Raw genomic sequence first — 19,490 nt, forward strand, 5'->3', positions numbered from 1 at the left:
GATTTTATATACCAAGCAACTTCTATGATAATCTAATCATGAGTTCAGCGGAAGCTGGCTTGATTAAAGTCTCACATAATTAGTGGCGGACAGATCCTTTGTTAGTACAGCTTGGTTAACTCTATCTAAACAATTCTCCTTTCATTTACAACATTTGCATGTTTTTAAATGTTTGGTTATCAAAACTAAATTGACAAAAATTTTAAAGTTGTATAATATTAGACAGAGGCACTCCTTTAACAAAATGTATTAGTTTTGTCAGTAATTAATGTATAATAGTTGTTTTTGATTACCAGATACTATTTGGAGACTTCACTGTACTTTGCATGTGTGTGGTTATAAATTCACTTCATTGGTGCCAGATTTTGTTGGCCACCTTGTTTCTTCAAGCAGAAAATCAACTGGCTGTAAGTATTTCTGGGAAGAAAATGGAATCGCGGTTTAGTGAAGGCAGTGTGTACTCTGGAACTTGTCATTCTTGCTCAATCAGACAATACTTTCACAAATTGTCATCACATTGTGGTGTTTGCAGGACCCACTGGACTGGTCATGACTTCCAGCTGATAGGATGGCTGGTGTTCCAAAGATTACAGCAGTTTTCAAGACGACTTAGTGTACAGTGCACTGCAAAAGTTTTCATTCTACTTAAACTTGTTCACATTTTATCACACTACAACCACAAATACCCATTGATTTAATGGGGGTTATTGGATAGACCAAGATCAGAATTTTGGAGTGGGAGGAAAGAGATATGTGGTTTTCACATTTTTTGCATTTCCCTACAGTGTAACACGGTGGTGCAGCATTATGCTGTGGGAATGATTTTCTTCTGCATTAAAAGGCAAGCTGGTGAGATATGATAGGAAGATAGATAAAGCTGCAGTCCTGGTAAAAAAAAAAAAAAAAAAACCCTGTAGGAGGCTACAAATGACTTGAGACTAGGCCAGAGACCCTAAACAAACAGCCAGAGCTACAAAGGAAACAGACAGTGTTGTTCAAACACCTAATACTTCAAAAATTCATACACAACTGGAAATACAATCAAATAGAGGGCTTTGCAAATTCACATTCAGACCCCTTGAACACTGTTCACTGTAGCACTGTTGCCTTGCAGCAACAAGGTCCTAGGTTCAATTCCCGGCTGGGGTCTTTCTGCATGGAGTTTGCATGTTCTCCCTGTGCATGCGTGGGTTCTCATCGGGTACTCCGGCTTCCTCCCACAGTCCAAAGACACGCCTATTAGGTTAATTGGTAACTCTAAATTGCCCTTATGTGTGAATGAGTGTGTGCATGGTTGTTTGTGTGTTGCCCTGCGATGGACTGGCAACTTGTCCAGGGTGTACCCCGCCTCTCGCCCATAGACTGCTGGAGATAGGCACCAGCTCCCCCGCGACCCACTATGGAATAAGCGGTAGAAAATGACTGACCCCTTGAACATTGTCACAGTGTGTTATATGACAATCAATTATTTAATTGACATTCTATGTGATCGAGCAAGCAGCACATGATTGTGAAATGAAGAAGAAAATCATAATTTTCAAAAGTGTGACATGTTTGTAGGGGCAGTGAAGCTCATTAGACCTGGGGAGAAAATGTATAGTGAGTGCCAGAAGAAAACTTGTACGAAGCTGCAAAAGACTTGAGACTGGGGCAAAGGTTTAACTTCTTGCAGGATATCGACCTGAAACATACAGCCAGAACTTAATGAAAATGATTTGGATCAAAGCCCTTTTCTGTGTTGGAATGCCCCAGTTAAAGCTGAGACCTAAATCTGAATAAGAAACTGTGGCAAGACACTCTCCATCTGCTTGAGCATTTTTTGCAAAGGTTAATGGGAAAATAAGTCAGCCTCTAGATGTGCCAAGCTGACAGAAACATGCCCAAAAACACTGGGAAACCATCAATCATTTTCCATCCACTTCCCAATAATGCACAACTTTGCATCATTCTATCACATACTGTAAAATCTCAATAAAACATTCCGAAGTTTGCTGTTTTAATATGACTAATTGTAAAAAAAAATACAATTGGATTCCTACAGAAAGCATTGCCTTCATAATACACAAGTCAATTTGTACATTAGCAATTTTTTTACTTACAGCTATACACTCTAAATTTATTAAGGAAGCCATGACCTAATAAGAGTGGTTGTCCCCCAAAAGGAAGGTCAGTGCTTCACATACAGAGCACACGTAACATGAAGAGTGCATATAAATAAAGTCAAACAATATACAGGTCCTTCTCAAAAAATTAGCATATTGTGATAAAGTTCATTATTTTCCATAATGTCATGATGAAAATGTAACATTAATATATTTTAGATTCATTGCACACTAACTGAAATATTTCAGGTCTTTTATTGTCTTAATACGGATGATTTTGGCATACAGCTCATGAAAACCCAAAGTTCCTATCTCACAAAATTAGCATATCATTAAAAGGGTCTCTAAACGAGCTATGAACCTAATCATCTGAATCAACGAGTTAACTCTAAACACCTGCAAAAGATTCCTGAGGCCTTTAAAACTCCCAGCCTGGTTCATCACTCAAAACCCCAATCATGGGTAAGACTGCCGACCTGACTGCTGTCCAGAAGGCCACTATTGACACCCTCAAGCAAGAGGGTAAGACACAGAAAGACATTTCTGAACGAATAGGCTGTTCCCAGAGTGCTGTATCAAGGCACCTCAGTGGGAAGTCTGTGGGAAGGAAAAAGTGTGGCAGAAAACGCTGCACAACGAGAAGAGGTGACCGGACCCTGAGGAAGATTGTGGAGAAGGGCCGATTCCAGACCTTGGGGGACCTGCGGAAGCAGTGGACTGAGTCTGGAGTAGAAACATCCAGAGCCACCGTGCACAGGCGTGTGCAGGAAATGGGCTACAGGTGCCGCATTCCCCAGACCTGGGCTACAGAGAAGCAGCACTGGACTGTTGCTCAGTGGTCCAAAGTACTTTTTTCGGATGAAAGCAAATTCTGCACGTCATTCGGAAATCAAGGTGCCAGAGTCTGGAGGAAGACTGGGGAGAAGGAAATGCCAAAATGCCAGAAGTCCAGTGTCAAGTACCCAATGTCAGTGATGGTCTGGGGTGCCGTGTCAGCTGCTGGTGTTGGTCCACTGTGTTTTATCAAGGGCAGGGTCAATGCAGCTAGCTATCAGGAGATTTTGGAGCACTTCATGCTTCCATCTGCTGAAAAGCTTTATGGAGATGAAGATTTCGTTTTTCAGCACGACCTGGCACCTGCTCACAGTGCCAAAACCACTGGTAAATGGTTTACTGACCATGGTATCACTGTGCTCAATTGGCCTGCCAACTCTCCTGACCTGAACCCCATAGAGAATCTGTGGGATATTGTGAAGAGAACGTTGAGAGACTCAAGAACCAACACTCTGGATGAGCTAAAGGCCGCTATCGAAGCATCCTGGGCCTCCATAAGACCTCAGCAGTGCCACAGGCTGATTGCCTCCATGCCACGCCGCATTGAAGCAGTCATTTCTGCCAAAGGATTCCTGACCAAGTATTGAGTGCATAACTGTACATGATTATTTGAAGGTTGACGTTTTTTGTATTAAAAACACTTTTATTGTATTGGTCGGATGAAATATGCTAATTTTGTGAGATAGGAATTTTGGGTTTTCATGAGCTGTATGCCAAAATCATCTGTATTAAGACAATAAAAGACCTGGAATATTTCAGTTAGTGTGCAATGAATCTAAAATATATTAATGTTAAATTTTCATCATTACATTATAGAAAATAATGAACTTTATCACAATATGCTAATTTTTTGAGAAGGACCTGTATGTGTGTTTGCGTGAATGAGAGCAATGCAGTAAAATGTTATGTAGGACCCAGATAAGGCTGAGAAGATCCTTCATCCAGTTTCCTCTAAAACTATTCATACTCCTTCAACTTTTTGCTCTTTGTCATTTTAAAACCACGAGTCTCTCTCTTTTATTAACATTTATGTGACAGACCAATACCAAGTAGTGCATGATTGTGGAATGGAAGGAAATTATTCTTAATCTTAAAAATGTTTACAATAAAATCAGAAAAGTTTGATATATCTATATTAAGCTGTCCCCTTTACACCGATGCCCTTAGGTAAAACCCAGAACCGTGAAGATATGTATGTGTGGCAGAAAACTAACAGTGCCTAACCACCCTAAATACGCCTGCCCCAAAGGGAAAAATGTGTGTGCAGCAACATACTGAAGGGATTCATACTTTGGCAAAGACATGTAAGTTGGGAGCTAAATACATGGTCATACTGGGTAAAAACTTGCTATAAGCTGCTAACAACTTGAGACTGGGCAATGGGCTACTTTTCATTAGAACAAAAACCCAAAACATAAAGCCAGAGTTACATTGGGATGGTTTGGAGCAAAACATATTAGTTTGTTAAAATGGCCCAGTCAAAGTCCAACCCTAAATCTAATTGAGAATCGGTGGATGTAAAATTGATATTCACAGATGCTCGTCAACCATTCTGAGCTTAGGCCTTTTTGCAAAGAATGGCAAACATGCCTCCTGATGTGCAAAACTGACAGAGGCACACCCCTGATGACCCTGCAAACGTAATTGCAGCAAAAGGTGTTTCTACAAAGTATTGACACTGGGGAGCTTGATGTAAATGCATGCCACAGTTATCAGCTTCTTTCATTTGTAGAATATGTTTGAAAACGATTCCCTTTTCCCTTCCTCTTGTCAAACTTGACAAAATTTGAAAAGTCCAGAAATTATGAATTCTGTTGTGAGGTAAATTTTAACCCAATTTTTAAATATAAGACACTTGCATTTATGCCTGTATTATTATTAAGTGTTCGTTGTCGGTGGGTATAGTATGCACGTTTCTGCCTGCTTTAGCCCACTCTTCTAGGTCACTGAAAAGACAACACATCTGCGTCCTTCATGAACCATCCAGTTATTCCCGGACTGCCGACCGGCTGATGCCAACGCTTCAGCTGCTCGGTTTGAGAGTCGACCCGTGCCAAGCAAAAGCCCTCACACTCCACTGGCCCAGCTCCCCCCTCTGCTTTAGCACTACTACGCCATATGTCCTTGGTAAAGGAAAGACTCCTTCCCCCCTTCTCTAGTCCCACCACAAAAGATGCTGATCTAGCAAAATCTCTGTGCTGCCCCATCAACTCCTGATCTTTATCTATTTCTCACATGTGCGTGTTGTAAAGGTCTAAGGTAAAAGTGTTCGATTTCACCTTTTATATTAAAATATAGAAGAGGGGTTTAAAAATCTCCAAAGCATCCCGTGGGCATGCAGCTAAATCTGCTGCCCCGGCTCCATTCTGGTGTGCTGGTCTCATGTGCTGCCACTGCATCTTTCACTTCTGCAAGACTTGACTCGGTCCTCCAGATGGGAAATCATCACTTTGACTCACATCTTAAGAGCAATTCAGGGATTCTATAAAATTCAAACTACTCTCCATCCTCTGCTTACCTTGGTTGTACATATGTATAGATTTGCGTTGATAACAAACTATGCATCTGCATTCATCTGTGGCTGTACTGGATGAGACCATTACATTTCCTTCACCACCTTAACATAAATCTAATGAATGCAGCTTTCAATGTCATGCCAAAGTACAACACAGCACTCATTTCTCAAGAGAGGGACAGAGCGTGGGGTGGCTTTAATGGAGGCTGCATAAGGAAGATAAAAAAACAGAAAATAAAGAGAGAAAAAAACAGAAAGGGCATGAGGGCTGGGTCAGATGGAGAAATTAAGAGATAAAAAGGGATTTGGTGTAGGAAAAACCTACACCAAATACCTTTTCCTTTAATCCTTATGAGCCTGTGGTAGCTGAAAGTATACAAGGTGGAAAAATGAATTGTAGGGCAGGAGGCACTGTTAGATCTCAAATCCGCCCTTTCTGTGCAACATCAGGCAAAGACAGGCACAGCAGCACGGCAGCAGGCGTTCTTGCAAGCGTAAGGAAAGCAGCGATCAGGGTAGCAATTCAAGCACATTTACCAGAGGAGGCAAGAAGAAGGAAGGGGAGGGAGCGAAGGAGGGAGAGGAATGAGAGGGAGCAGATCTATGAGTGGAGAAGGTACAGAGGGGAGAGAGGGAGGGGAGGGGAGGGAGGGAGGGAGGGGGGGGGGGGTGTTGCATGCTCACAGAGTGTGACAGAGAGATAGAGCGAGAAAGCAAGGAAGGAGGAGCAGAGACAGAGAGAAGAGCACAGAGCTGTGAGAGAATGGATGGGGACCAAGCACTGAGACAGAGGTAGCTAGAAGGACTAAGATCTGCACACAAACGTGTGGAGAAGAGGGACAGGAGGAAGTCAGTGGAGGTGGAAGGGGGATGCCAGATGATGGAGCCTAGAAATAGGTTTTACAAGACAGCTTTTCATTCCTGCTCTCTGCAGCAGACACGACTCTTGGCACTGGACTGTGGCGAAATTAGCCAGGGGGACGACAGGACAGAAGGTCTTCGGAGAGCTGCTTCTGGTTCAGTGTTGCTGGATGCAGCAAGGCAGCTGATTTATTACTAAGGGGCTGGGTGGCAGCGTGTTTGTGAGTGTATGAGTGAGTGTTTATGTGTGTGTGCAGGTTTTTATGGGTCTATGTGGTGCTCTGAGCAGCGGGGAGCGACCATTCCTCCAGTCATCAAGTGACATTCAGCAGGCAGGAGCTTCGCGTCTGGTGTGGGTCTGCAGTCCTCTGTAGGAAGTGGGAGAGAAGGATTTTGAGCTGTCATTGAGCAGAAAGTGTTTGTGTTTGTGTGTGTGTGTGTGTGTGTGTGTGTGTGTGTGTGTGTGTGTGTGTGTGTGTGTGTGTGTGTGTTTATGGTGAGGTTATACAAAGTGGATCAGCTGGATGTGGTGTGTGTGAGTGCTTAGGTTAGAGCAGCAAGGGTGCAGCAAAGACAAAGATACACAATGCAAGGACGAGTGCCGAGCGACACCGGTGGCCGAGAGTGCAGCTGAAGTACAAGGAGTGCCCCGGGGGTAGGGGAGGACGAACGAAAGGGGGAGAGAGAGAACAGCTAGAGGACAGAAAGAGGAAAGTGGAACAGTGAGAGGGTGATCATGGCTGTCGTACAGTGAGCTATAGCATATGCTGTAGCGCAGAGCAGAGCGCTGCTGCAGGGGGTGGGGGGACAAGCATCACTGCACTGTGGAGGAGGTAGTAGTGGTAGGGGGGGGCAGGTTGAGGGGAGATGCAGTGAGTTCAGCTCCCAGAAAGGGAACACACTGTAGGACAGTCCCAGAAGAAGACACCAACACTGAGATAAGCAGCCAGATCAGCGAGTAGAGGTCGGACAGGAGTTGGTGTGGGGCTGGGGTTTGGTTCACCAGGTTGTAGGCTGGTCCTGCAGGCTGGAGGAAAGCTGAAGAATTAAGAGAGTCCTGTTTCTTCTGACCCCGCTGCCACCTGTCTATCATCATGGGAGAATGGACCATTTTGGAGAGGCTGCTGGAGGCAGCTGTCCAGCAGCACTCTACCATGATTGGAAGGTAAGACACGGATGTATACAAATGTTCCCGTCTCATGTTTGTGTTGTTTTGTTAATATTATTCTGAGATGTTTGCTTTCATGTAGAGTTCCTGTTTTGTTTGGGGTGTCCCCTGTTCCTCCTAAAGGCTTGTCCCAGTGCTGTCTCCTCTGTCTTCCCTGATTTCCTTTTTCCTCCCTCTGCTCTGCTCACACTTATCCTCCTCTTGCACCACTAGTTAAGGGATAAACTAATTGCACATAATCAATAGCAGGCTTTGATAAGCATTATGGTTAATGCAGTGAGGGTACTTAGTTGATACTACCTAATAGCCTGCCTATTGATAGACTGAGCTTGGCCACAGACCAATAGGATGAAGGAGGAGAGGGGAGTAGAAGTGAGAGGAGATCATAGGTGTGCAAGATGAAAGCAAGGTGAACAGACAGGTAAGGAAGGTAGAGGAAGGTGGGCGTAAGTAACTGACATTGTTTTTCTTTTAAAAAGTCAATTAGCTTCTTTTGGCCCACACTAACCTGCTTCTTTATGACAGTACGGTGGGACGACTTCTTACAATGACAGTGTCTCCTATTTTTAGTTAGTTGTGATGAGGTTATGAAAAGGGTTCTTAGATTGTGAGTCGGGACATGCTGTGGAGACATTCTGTACAATCTGAGTGAAATCTGTTCTCCACATTATCTCTGTGATTAATGGGATGCAAAAGTGGAATTTTCCGCCCGACTGACCACCATCCAAACGTTCTACTTGGATGTTCATTTGGAAAAGTGAACGATGCCCAGCCTGTGAAACCAGGATGAATCAGAGTGTAATTTAAAATTTGCTCATCAGAACAAAAAGAAAATGGGAAACCTTTGAAACAGTTAATCTGGCTGCTCTTTCTTCATTAACCCTGATCACAGGTAGTCTAGAGCAAGAATACGCTCTAACCTTCCCTTTTCTCTGACTCTTTTCTTGTGTTGAAGCAGTGAAAACTAGCTAATACAGTGCCCTGCAAAATTATTCACACCTCTTAAATTATTTTTTTACATTTTGCCACATTACAACCACAAACTTCAATGTATTGAGTAGTATTCCATTTGATAGAACAAAACAGTATTGTATTGTAGTGCATTGTAAATTGGAAGTTAAATGGTGAAGCTAAATGGTACATGTTAATTTTATTTATACAAATACAAATCTAAAAAATGTACTGTGCAGTTGTATTCTGCCCCCTTATGCTGGTAACCATAAATAAAACTTAGTGCAATCAAGTGCCTACAGATGTATCCTAAAGTTAGTGGCTCAATAGCAACCCTGCCAGATATGTTCATCCACCTGAACTGGAGCTTCCAGACAAGCAGGTCCCATTGTACCTTTGAAGAAGCTGCAGAGATTGAAAGATCAGGTGGAAGGATCCATCAACCAAACTATTATTTGTGCACTCAACAAATCTGGCCTAATGATGGAAGATTCACAGGGAGAAGAAAGCCATAGGGGGAAGAAAAATCCAAAGCACAGCAAACATGTAGAAGAAACTGCTCTGGTCACATGAGACAAAGGCTTAACGTTTTGGCTTAAGTGCAGAACACTGTGGGGGTGTGAAACAAGCACTTTACATCACCCTGAAAACACCATCCCCAGTGTGAAACATGGTGCTGGTGGCATCATGCTGTGGTGATGCTTGGTGGAGTTAGGATAAGAAAGCTGTTGAGAGTTGATTGGAAGCGACATACAGGGCTATCCTGAAACAATGGTGAATATAACTGTGTGCCTCATTTTTCAGACCACGTATCATTCTCCTTCTACCTTGCAGCTGTATGCTAACTTGTGTAGGTCTATCACATAAAGGTCCAAATAAAAGACACTGCAGTTTGTGGTTGTAAGTAAAATAATATGAAAAAAATTTAATATATATGAAAACATTTTCAAGGCACTATAAACAATGTGCCAAACCAGTGATATTGCAACTGCATCAATGCAGCACAGATGTTGAGTCTCTAAGACAGAGGCATCCCGCCAGTTTTAGATTTGTCTCTGCTGTAACACCACATTCAACACAAGTTGAGTTTCCGACCACTGCTCCAAGACATCTACAAACAATGATGGACTGTGAAACTCTATGTGGTGGAGATTTCCCATCCAACCTTGCACTAAACCAAGCAGTTTCAGTCAGTTCCCCTTTGATTACTGAAAGAGCATTAACCAATGAAATCGCCTGGTCTAGTTCTCAGGTGTGATAAAAATCTGAAAATCACTTTGATTTAAAGGTGCATTAAGCAGTATTTTTGTTTATTTAAATCATTTGACTCCCTCCCACTCTTGACTTTGTTGCCATTTTGCAGAAAACCACTTCTAGACACGAACTGCTACAAAGATTTTTTTTCTAACTCAGTATCAGCCAAAGCAGAGTTGGCTAGCTTATGGATCCGTGCGGCTTCTGTCGAATCAGGAGCTAAGACGAGCTAGCTGGCCTGGGTGACATTTCAACAAACTGTGAGAACTGGTGAAGGAAGTCGCCCATTTAGGAAAACAAAATGGTACCCATATTTTTCTCATGAGCCAGAGGAGCAAATAAAGGCTAAAGCAACAGTGAATATTGGAATTACATTCAACAGGTGGCCAGACAAAGGAGACCAAAGGGATGTTCGTGTTGCTCTGTTTCTGCTGGATATGTGAGTAGGCAACTGTTTGCTAATATGTCAGCCATAACAACTTGATAAGCTAGATGCTAACTGTTGTGAACATATTTTAGAGTCTTTCCGCCCCCTAGTGGTCAAAATAAAGAGGAAAAAAAATTACTTACTGCAGCTTTAAAATCCCGTCCTGGCAACTAAATCAATGAAACCCTGCGATCCCAGGGTTCAAAGAACGCTGAAAATTAATCCCTGGATAATTCAAGCCACCCACAGTCTTACAGAGGCACATACGCAACTCTCAATTTGCCTGCTACTTCTTTCAAAAGCATATGGAATACTCTGAGGGTGTAATGTTTTCCTGTAATATTCAGGCATGTGAACATTTCCAAACATGTACTACATTTAAATAAGCAGCATTTAAATAAGTAGTGCTTTCCTAAATTGGTGCAAATTAATTCTTCATGTCTTTTTTGTTATTATTTTGTCAAAAATTCTTCAAGTGATTTAGTTATCTAAATGATCCTATGAGCTGGTGAAAAACTACCCCCAGTAGGGATTAGTTTTACAACAACCACAGCTATGCGATACAGTGTTGATTTCGCTGAGATGCTTTGTAAAAGATCCCTCTGTTTGGCCCCCCTCAAACTGTGTTTGTCCAACATGGCTCTTTCTAGTTGACCCTAGGTTATTAGTTGTTACATTAGGAGCTTTACAGTCCTTCAATTCTGTTTCACTAGAACATAGGAGACAAGCTTCATTGTCTTTTGGATTCACTTTGTACAGTATTTTTCCAGGATTTGTGGTCATAGATGCCTGAATATTCTTTTTTATCCTTTTTAAAATCATGTGTTTTTTATATGTAGCCTCTCTGCAGGAAACCCTAATTAAAAATAGTAAATAATAATACAGTAGTCATATTTTAAGAATTCAATTAGGTTATTACAATTTACCATGAAGCGATGGTCTGGGTCTGGGCTTTCTACCTATAGAGAGGCAATATTTTGCAGTTTTAACAAATGTACTGAAGATAACAACTTGAATCCAAATCCTAAGCATGTGTCTGCATGGTCAGAAAATTATTGATACCGTACACATTAAATTATGATAATGATGTCTTGGATGTACCAGCAAGTTGGAGAATTGTTCACCACTGGCACAGTTTTGTGCTGTGGAGGTGCCTCTGAGATTGTTACTGAGCCACTCCACACTAAATTGCATACCAAGTCCAGATGTTTTGCGCTGACCTCTATGGGTTGAAAGGTTCAAGCCTACTGCACCACTGACAACCCCCAACGGTCCAGTTGGGAGTGGTCAGGTGTGCTCCATTGCACTTGTGAACATAACCAACTGTGATGTATTGTAGCACTATCGTGCATCGTGAAGTCTAACACTTCACAGGGTGTGGCCAGAGCATGCAGCCACTGTTTGATGACCACATCACAAGTAGGGACATCCAGTCTGTGTGTCATTTTTGTTATTAACAGTTTTGCATGTGTGTAAAGGTCGTGTTTCCATAACAGAAATAGGAGATGTCTCCCCATGGCTGAAAAGTCTTCCCTGCATCACTCTGAAATGAAACATGGTTGCATGTTGGTCATATTTTTGTGAGCACCAATCAACAAATGCAGTCCCTCTGTCAGATGACTAGACTGTCTGATCCAACTATATTTAAGCTGATTCTTAATTGTAGGTTTTAAGCTAACCTATGCCTAGGCATAGGATGGTAATTAGCCCAGGAGTACAGAACTTTGTTCAAAATAGAATCGAACCATCGTTATGGAGCGGCATAGGTTAGCTTAATTATGGTCTTGGAAGGAGAATGACAACTGAGAGTTGCTTCTGTGCCTCTGACCAACCATAGGTGCCGTGCATATGGTGACTCATTCAGAGACTGATTTCATTTATTGTGATCTGACTGGTCTATGTACAGCGTGTGCATGGGTAACCATTGTCTGTAATTATAATTACACAGGAAAAGAAAGCATTGTCAAGGCTGCAATAACCTCATTTACAGACAATTGCATATTTAAAGAAGCCTATGCCTAAAGATACAATGACGTGGGACTTTGACCATTAAATATGTTGAAAAAGAGCCACAACCTGTCTCAGCTGCTCTGTCAGTTTGGGGGAATTAATGAAATTTGTGGTTGTAATGGGCAGAGGGAGCTTCCTAAGAGGACAGAGCCAGAGCTGTTCATGCACTCTATGTATTTAATTAAAATACATGCTTACAGAGATATTCAGGCCTATTTGATTAGGATTCTTAATGGAAAGTACTTAGGTGGTATTAGTCAGTGCTGTGCTGTCTGTTCTGTGCCTTTTGTGGATCTCTAAATGCCTAACTGTCACAAAAATGAACAACATTTTTACGCTGAGGGTACAGCTGTGTTAAGTTGAATAGGCAGCCTTGATAATGTTAGTGGTTGTTTTGTGTCTCATGGGTTTATTCATAATTTATTTATAAATCTTCTAAAATTTCACTATTATAGCAAGTATGTTAATATGTGCCCACCACTGTGAAACCCATACAAATCCTGATTCGCTAGGTTTTATCATATAACATAATCATATGCAGGATCTTGCAAACATTTTTTAGCCCCTGAACATCTTGACATTTTGTCATGTTACAATGAAAACGTGAATGCATTTGATTGAGATTTTATCTAATAGACCAACGTAAAGTAGTGCATAACTGTGAAACTGAAGGAAAAACACGACACATGGTTTTGAAAATCATCAAATCATCAAAGCAAGATTTGTAGGGTCCACAACGAATACTTTCAACAAGAGCCTAAATACAAATGTATACTCAAGTTTTTATATTGGTATTTGTGGCTGTATCATTTTCCCTTAACTTTACAATCACACACTACTAAAAATCCTAATATCACATTTTCATTTATGTTTGTGGTTGCAATGTGACAAATGTGAAAAGGTTCAAGGAATAGCCTATGAATAGATTTTGCACCATACAAGGCACAGTGAAACACTGTAAATTGTTTTTTTACCCACAAAAATTTGAATTTGAACATGATGCAAATGCAGTGCTTGTTCCTGCAGGGAAAACAAATGCTTGTTAACTGCAGTGATCTGCCAAAAGGATAACTAAATGCGGATGGGATGTTGTCTAGCAAATTCCACCATCTGCTTTTGTTAATATTTATTTCCCCTGTGTGATGTCAGTTGTACAGGAATGTAAAAAATACTTGCATTAAAAACCCAAAATATGTAGCTCTAACACATAGCGTACTTAAGAAAAAAAGTATTTACATAATGCACAAGCCACAGGTGAACATAGGGTTACACAGATGCTCTTTAATGTGACAAGATTTGATATACTGCAAGAAGAAACAAAAGGAAAAGAAAAGGAAGGAAGGAAGGATAAAAGGAAGAGTGTCTTTGCATCTTCAACAAGACTGCAATGCTGTAGTCACGCCAGCACCAAAGACTAATAGAGGAGTAAGAAAGCACAAGAGGCAGCAATAAATGGAAGACTAGAAGGATCTAAGGAAAAATCAAATGATAAAGGGTGCCAGATGGATGAGAAGTAGATGATGTAGAGGTAGAAGAAAACGAGACTTATTCAGAGTTGCTTCCTCTGGAGCCACTGCTGAAATAAAGAATAAAAGGCCTGAAATGTATTGTGTATAACCTGAATTAATTCGGTTAGCTAAAAAACGTTTGGTAGGTTAAATTTCTATTCATTAAAAAAGCTGCACCATTTCTAAGAGGCATTTTTGTTTAGTTTACTATAAAAAATTTCTTTTGTTTGTTTAAATGTCCATATCAGTTTCCCCATTTTATACCTTATGCAGGCATAACAAACTCAAATAATCCATTATTTATCATCTATCACTTCCCACTTTAGCATTATAAGTCATTAATTCTTAATAAATGCTGTGTTCTGCCTGTTTCAAGTTGCAACACATGTCAAGTCATTCATTAAAAATGAATACAGAATTGACCAGTCTTTTAATGCATAGGACAAAGTGGAGTATGAAATACCTTGTCTCTGTAAAGGGTTAAAAAAGGAGAGCTGTGAAATTCTGGATAGTGATACTTGAAAATATACAGTGTCCGGCACGCTGCACTGCAGCTTTCCACTCTTTTAGTTTTTTTAAAGGACACAATCTCTTCACTTTTCCAAAATGGGTCAGGATATCCACAAGACAGAAATACAGTTCCCTGCATTAAGGAGGACACTCTAGTTCTCCTAAAATAATCCATACAGGAATGCTCTGCTGAAATTGAGGGCATCATCCTATCAAAAACACTAAGACAGCACATATTTCATATAACTTTCAAAAGCTTTTTCCCTGAACAAGATCTGTTCTGCCAAAAAATAATTTGTTGCAAAGGGGAAAAATGTCACCAATATTGAAGCAGAGTTTAGAAATTGTAATCCATCAACCAGCACCGCTGTGATTTGAATTAAACTGTTTCTTGTGTGTATCCAGAGTTGTCACTGCTTTATTTGTACATCAATAGCTGATGTTGAATGCTATTGATTATTCTATTTGAAGGGGCGATTTTAGCGGAAAAGCTGAGTTCGGCTTTTGTTCAGCACAAGCTATTATTCATTTTAGCAACCAATCAGCGATGTGTGTATTTGTGCAGACTTTGTAAGGCTTTATGTATGGGATCCCTCTGAATCACATACATGCTCCGTATAGCTATACCTTTACACATGTAATGATGCATTTACAACTCCCAAGCATCCACAGAAGTACAATACAGTTTGTCTTATTGAACTGGAAACTGATTGAACTCGGTCTTTAGAGATTAACTGACAAAGACTAACTGTAGGTGTCTAACCAAATCAATGAAACTGACTGTGAAACAGACCAACCTTTCAAACTTTAAGAACAAAGAAGTTGTAACTGTATAAAATGGTCTAATTGGGAAAAAGCAGGAGATTGAGCTGCATATACTATATTCATTCACACATAAAGTGGCAACAAATGTATTTAATTTCTCACCGATTTCAGAATCATCGAGTACCATGAATAATTGTGATTCACCAATTTTTGGTTAAATTTCTCTAACCACGCTCAGCCCTATTGCAGCTAGAACTGTAGGCTTAATAAATTCCTTATAGAACCCGTCTGACAACATGAAGAAGGTTAAAGCTCTCAAAAAGTGACATTTCATGCTCTGCTTGAAAGACAACAACAGATGAGAAACAAACTTATCAAGTTCTATCAGTCTGTAAAGGGTTATAAAGCCATTTCTAAGGCTTTGGGATTCCAGTAATGGGGATACATGAAAAGAAAGACTTCTGGGTTACTTCTTAGCAGTGTCACAAATGGTTTAAAATGTCCTGTGTTGAACAACAGAAAAAGCTAGATGTATTGTGGCAAATACACTAAATTAGAGACAATAACACTAGCTGATCTACAAAAAATTTAATTTTTTAAACTCAAGAGATCCAAGTTTGACACTCAATTAAACCAGTAATATGTATTTATTCGAAAACTCTGTAGCATTACTCAGTAGTAAAATAACACTGGGTGTTGCATCCCACTTACCTGACTCACTAATGACACTCCAGATGCTGTAGCATCCAGTTTTCTTGATAATGACAGACAGCTACAGTTATGGAGGAGAACCAGACCACTAGGGTCATGCTAATGTTACCTATGTAAATATCCTGCTGTTCTATGATATTGTAAAAGATAAAGTCCACATGTCAATTAAAGATATAAAGGAAAACATACCTTTTCTTTCTTCCCTTCCACTTTCTTACAGGCATCCCGGTGTTACATCACCGGTAATGTCTTTTCTGAGGGTCTGGTCCTTTATGAGTTGGTGCTCGACTCCCCCTAGTGGTCTGGTGCACTTCCGTTTTGTGGAGCGAGCTTGCATATTTCTTTTTTTTTTTTTCACCTGCTGTTGTTTTTGGTAACTGCAGCATTTTTTTTTTTTTTTTTTTGCTTCTGTGCATTTTCTGTGATTGCAACATTTTCCTTTTGTAGCGTTTTTCTGTTGCATTTGTTTTTTGTGTTTGTGTGTTTTGGAGTTTGTATCATTCATATGTTTGCAGCATGCTTCACCATTTGTGGCGCATTTAACAGTTTGCTGTGTGTTTGCACCTGTCGGCCACCGTAGACAAAGCTCATAAATGTTACACATATTACTATTACTAAGAAAGATCTTTTTCTGTTACTCTTTGATTTTAAACAAAACTATTCATAAACATTTTATTGTTAATGTACGATCAGATTTTTTTCCACATCCTTGAACACCCCTCCACATCTTCCCTTTCTCCCAAACAAGATGGCCAAGTGGGGCAGTGCCAAGTCAGCCGGGTCAGGGATCAATATGACAGAAGTGGAAAACATGTGTGCTTCATGTGCTTTTGGCTTTTTGGATTACAACAAACATCCCCTTTTTATCTGTAAAGTGTTTTGTTTTGTTCAAAAACATGATTTTATAACTGTTATTGCAATGTCTTTTTGCATGGTCTCCTACACAAAAAAAGGCTGCAGAGAGATGACATGTAATTTTACAAATGAGCTGGATGTCAGAATGAAAAATATTCAAATGTTTACATAAAATCAGGCAATTTGAAGCAATAAGGTAAAATTATCAAAGGCTAATCTCCATCATGCACCAAAAAAAAGTTCTGCTCTGAGTGAAAAATATTTTCCTGACTCTACCATATTTGCCTCAAAAGTCATTACTCCAAAGTCTGACAAGCAAAGATATGATTTATGGGATATTTTAAAAAAGCCTATTTTGATACAATCAGCATAAAGTGCTGGTTTGGACACAAATGGAAATGCTAATGTGATTCATTCGATGCTTTCAAGTTAGTTTAGATTAATCGTATACATATAGCTTGAATAGAAATGAAAGGGTAGTTTTAGATGAAAGGTTCATTTTAGATGACACAAAGAAGAATGAGATGTAGAAAAGCAGGACCTAGTGTGCTGTGCAGCCATGCATGGCTAGAGCCTCATGTTTTGTTTTTGGTTTTTTTAATCAGAAAAGCAACTCCAAACAAAAAGAATTGCTCCTAAATGCAACTGTTTCCCTCACATTGTTATCCTCATAGTATAATTGTCTAAGTCACATCACTTAGGCATTTGTGCTATGAGGTTAACAATATTTAAATGTATTACTGGTATAAATGGATTTGGCTGTTTTAATATGCCTTTAGATTTAATTGCCTCATACACTACTTGTTGATCCTCTCAATTACTTCTCCCTATTTCCTTCTTCATACCTGTAAAACAGCTGGAGACCAATTCCCTGAGAGATGGTGAATGGGCAAGTGAAATAATTACATCTCTGTTGCTATTGATTTTGTTGTTGCTTGAATAAAACTTAGACGTTTTACTTTAAAATAATAAAACAACATCCACCTAATCTCTTACAAATATTTTAATTCAAACATCTCATCAGAGGGAGCACAAGTTTAGCCCGTATTAAAGTAATTGTTACACCCACTCTTAGTGGCACCCTGGGCCGTCTGCTTTACTGCCTGATACGCAGGCAAAGCCTGAAACTATTAAAACAGTTTAAGAGAAGAGCGCCGCTGAGGGAAGAAGGGATGGGAAAAAAGAAATGTCTTCGCTCTGATGGTTAAGCTGCCTAATTTTGAGGCCTGGTAAGGTCTTTATTCATCAGTAATCAGTGAAGCATATTATTGAGAGCGTATGGGGGGTGGGTATACTTGTACCCCGGAGAGTTTCCACAGATAACTCTACTCTCGTACAGTCTGTCATAGACTTGTCTTTTATCCAATTTACACCTATGTGCTTCATTACTGAAATACAATAAAGAGATATTTGGTGTGAGAGGGGAAAAAATTTGTTTTCTGATGCAGCTGCTGGGTAAATTAATCTCAGTTGCTTATAAATAAAGCTCTTCTGTGAAGGCCTCAGAGGTTTGGTGGAGAACATTAGTGATCAAACAGTATCATGAAGACCAAGGAACACAGATGGCAGGTCAAGAAGAAAGTTATTATGGAGAAGTTTGAAAAGGGCCCATGGTAACTCTGGGAGAGCTGCAGAGATGCACTGCTGATTTAGCTTGAGCTATTTTTAAAAAAGGAAAAAAAGTCGATGGTATTGAGATTTTAGTACAAGGTAGAAACATCCTCCAAAATATTTGCAGCTGTAAATAAATTGAATGGTGTGTAATGTAAAAGGAAAACTTAGGTGACTTAATTAAGTCACCTAAGTTTAAGGCCTGACCATGTAGGTGGGAGAAATGATTCAGAAAATGCTGTGCTCATACAGTATTTGACAACCCTGTCTCTGCATGCATAAAAATACCTTTTATATGTTTTAAAGCAATAAAATAATTTATATGAGAGGCAAAAGATGTGTATTTGCTGATGCATCTGCTCTCGTGCCATAGGGGTGCTCTTTTCTCCCTGAAGGCCTTCGGCAGCAGCTGTTGTATGAATGAAGCTATTTGTATTAATGTTTGTGTGTGCGTGAAAGCCTCTGGGAAAGACAGGACTTGCATTTCTAGCCAACACACCAGCTGAAGAGCAGGAAGCATAAAGTAAAACACAAATCACACAAGTCAGTCGACAGACTAGTTTGAAGGGCTTCACGTGCGCAGAAGCGTGACGTCCGTAGCTTTTCTTCCTCCACTTGTCGTCCCTCTAGACATTTACTTCAGTTTGCCCACAAGCTGCAGTTGGTCTTTGAAGTTTATGAAAATGCCAACTGTCAGCTCTGCAGCGCAAAGAGAGGAAAATTCGAAGTTCTGAATGTGAAACCACATAGGGGGAGAGGCACATCAATTTTGTTAAAATCCTATTACATCTATTGGACAGCAGAGGGATTTAGGAGGTCTCTGAAATTATAATCATTAGTCTCAACTTGGAGGAAGTCCTGTGGGATGAAGGCAGCTAAATGAGGTGAGGAGAGGGAGACTGATGTGGGTGATATTTTACCCGCCATTTAAAGAACCTTTTGTTAAAGGATCCATTTGTTGTAACGCCTGAATCTTTTTTATGTTGTCTTTAACAATTTGACTCAGCAAGTAAGTTTATTTTTATATCGTCCCCCTGGGGTATGAGACACTTAAAATTCTAAACCCTTTTTTAAATAATTTATAGTGGTTATTAAATGTTCTGCAGGTTCAGGCCTCTGGGCTTTACTGTCCTGATCTGCTCCAGCTAACAGTATTGGCCTGTTATTCTGCGGGACTTAAAACACTGATGTTTGCAGATAACCTTAGTGCACTGCGTTCTGCTAATGCAGCAATCTGCTTCATGCTGATTATCCTGTTATCCAGTAGTGGTGTACACACACACACTCACACATAAATACACACACTTACAAACACGCAAAGCATTCAATACATGCAATGTCTGGGGGATTTGTTTTCTAATGACAAACATTGGTTCAGTACAAACTGAATGACCAGTGCTGCAGTAAT

General features: G+C 40.2%; 1 protein-coding gene across 1 annotated transcript in view; it reads left to right on the forward strand.

The window, feature by feature from the left end:
• Window positions 1-7,178: 7,178 nt before the first annotated feature.
• Window positions 7,179-19,490, forward strand: part of LOC124876846 (gap junction delta-2 protein-like) — a 48,614-nt gene continuing 36,302 nt past the window's right edge. The window contains exons 1-2 of the mRNA XM_047379866.1: window positions 7,179-7,477; window positions 10,068-10,124. Of these exons, the coding sequence (XP_047235822.1) occupies window positions 7,407-7,477; window positions 10,068-10,124 (128 nt within the window). The 5' untranslated portion in view covers window positions 7,179-7,406. The remainder of the gene's footprint in view (window positions 7,478-10,067; window positions 10,125-19,490) is intronic.

The sequence above is a fragment of the Girardinichthys multiradiatus genome, chromosome 11 (assembly GCF_021462225.1).
Source record: "Girardinichthys multiradiatus isolate DD_20200921_A chromosome 11, DD_fGirMul_XY1, whole genome shotgun sequence".
Lineage (NCBI taxonomy): Eukaryota > Metazoa > Chordata > Actinopteri > Cyprinodontiformes > Goodeidae > Girardinichthys > Girardinichthys multiradiatus.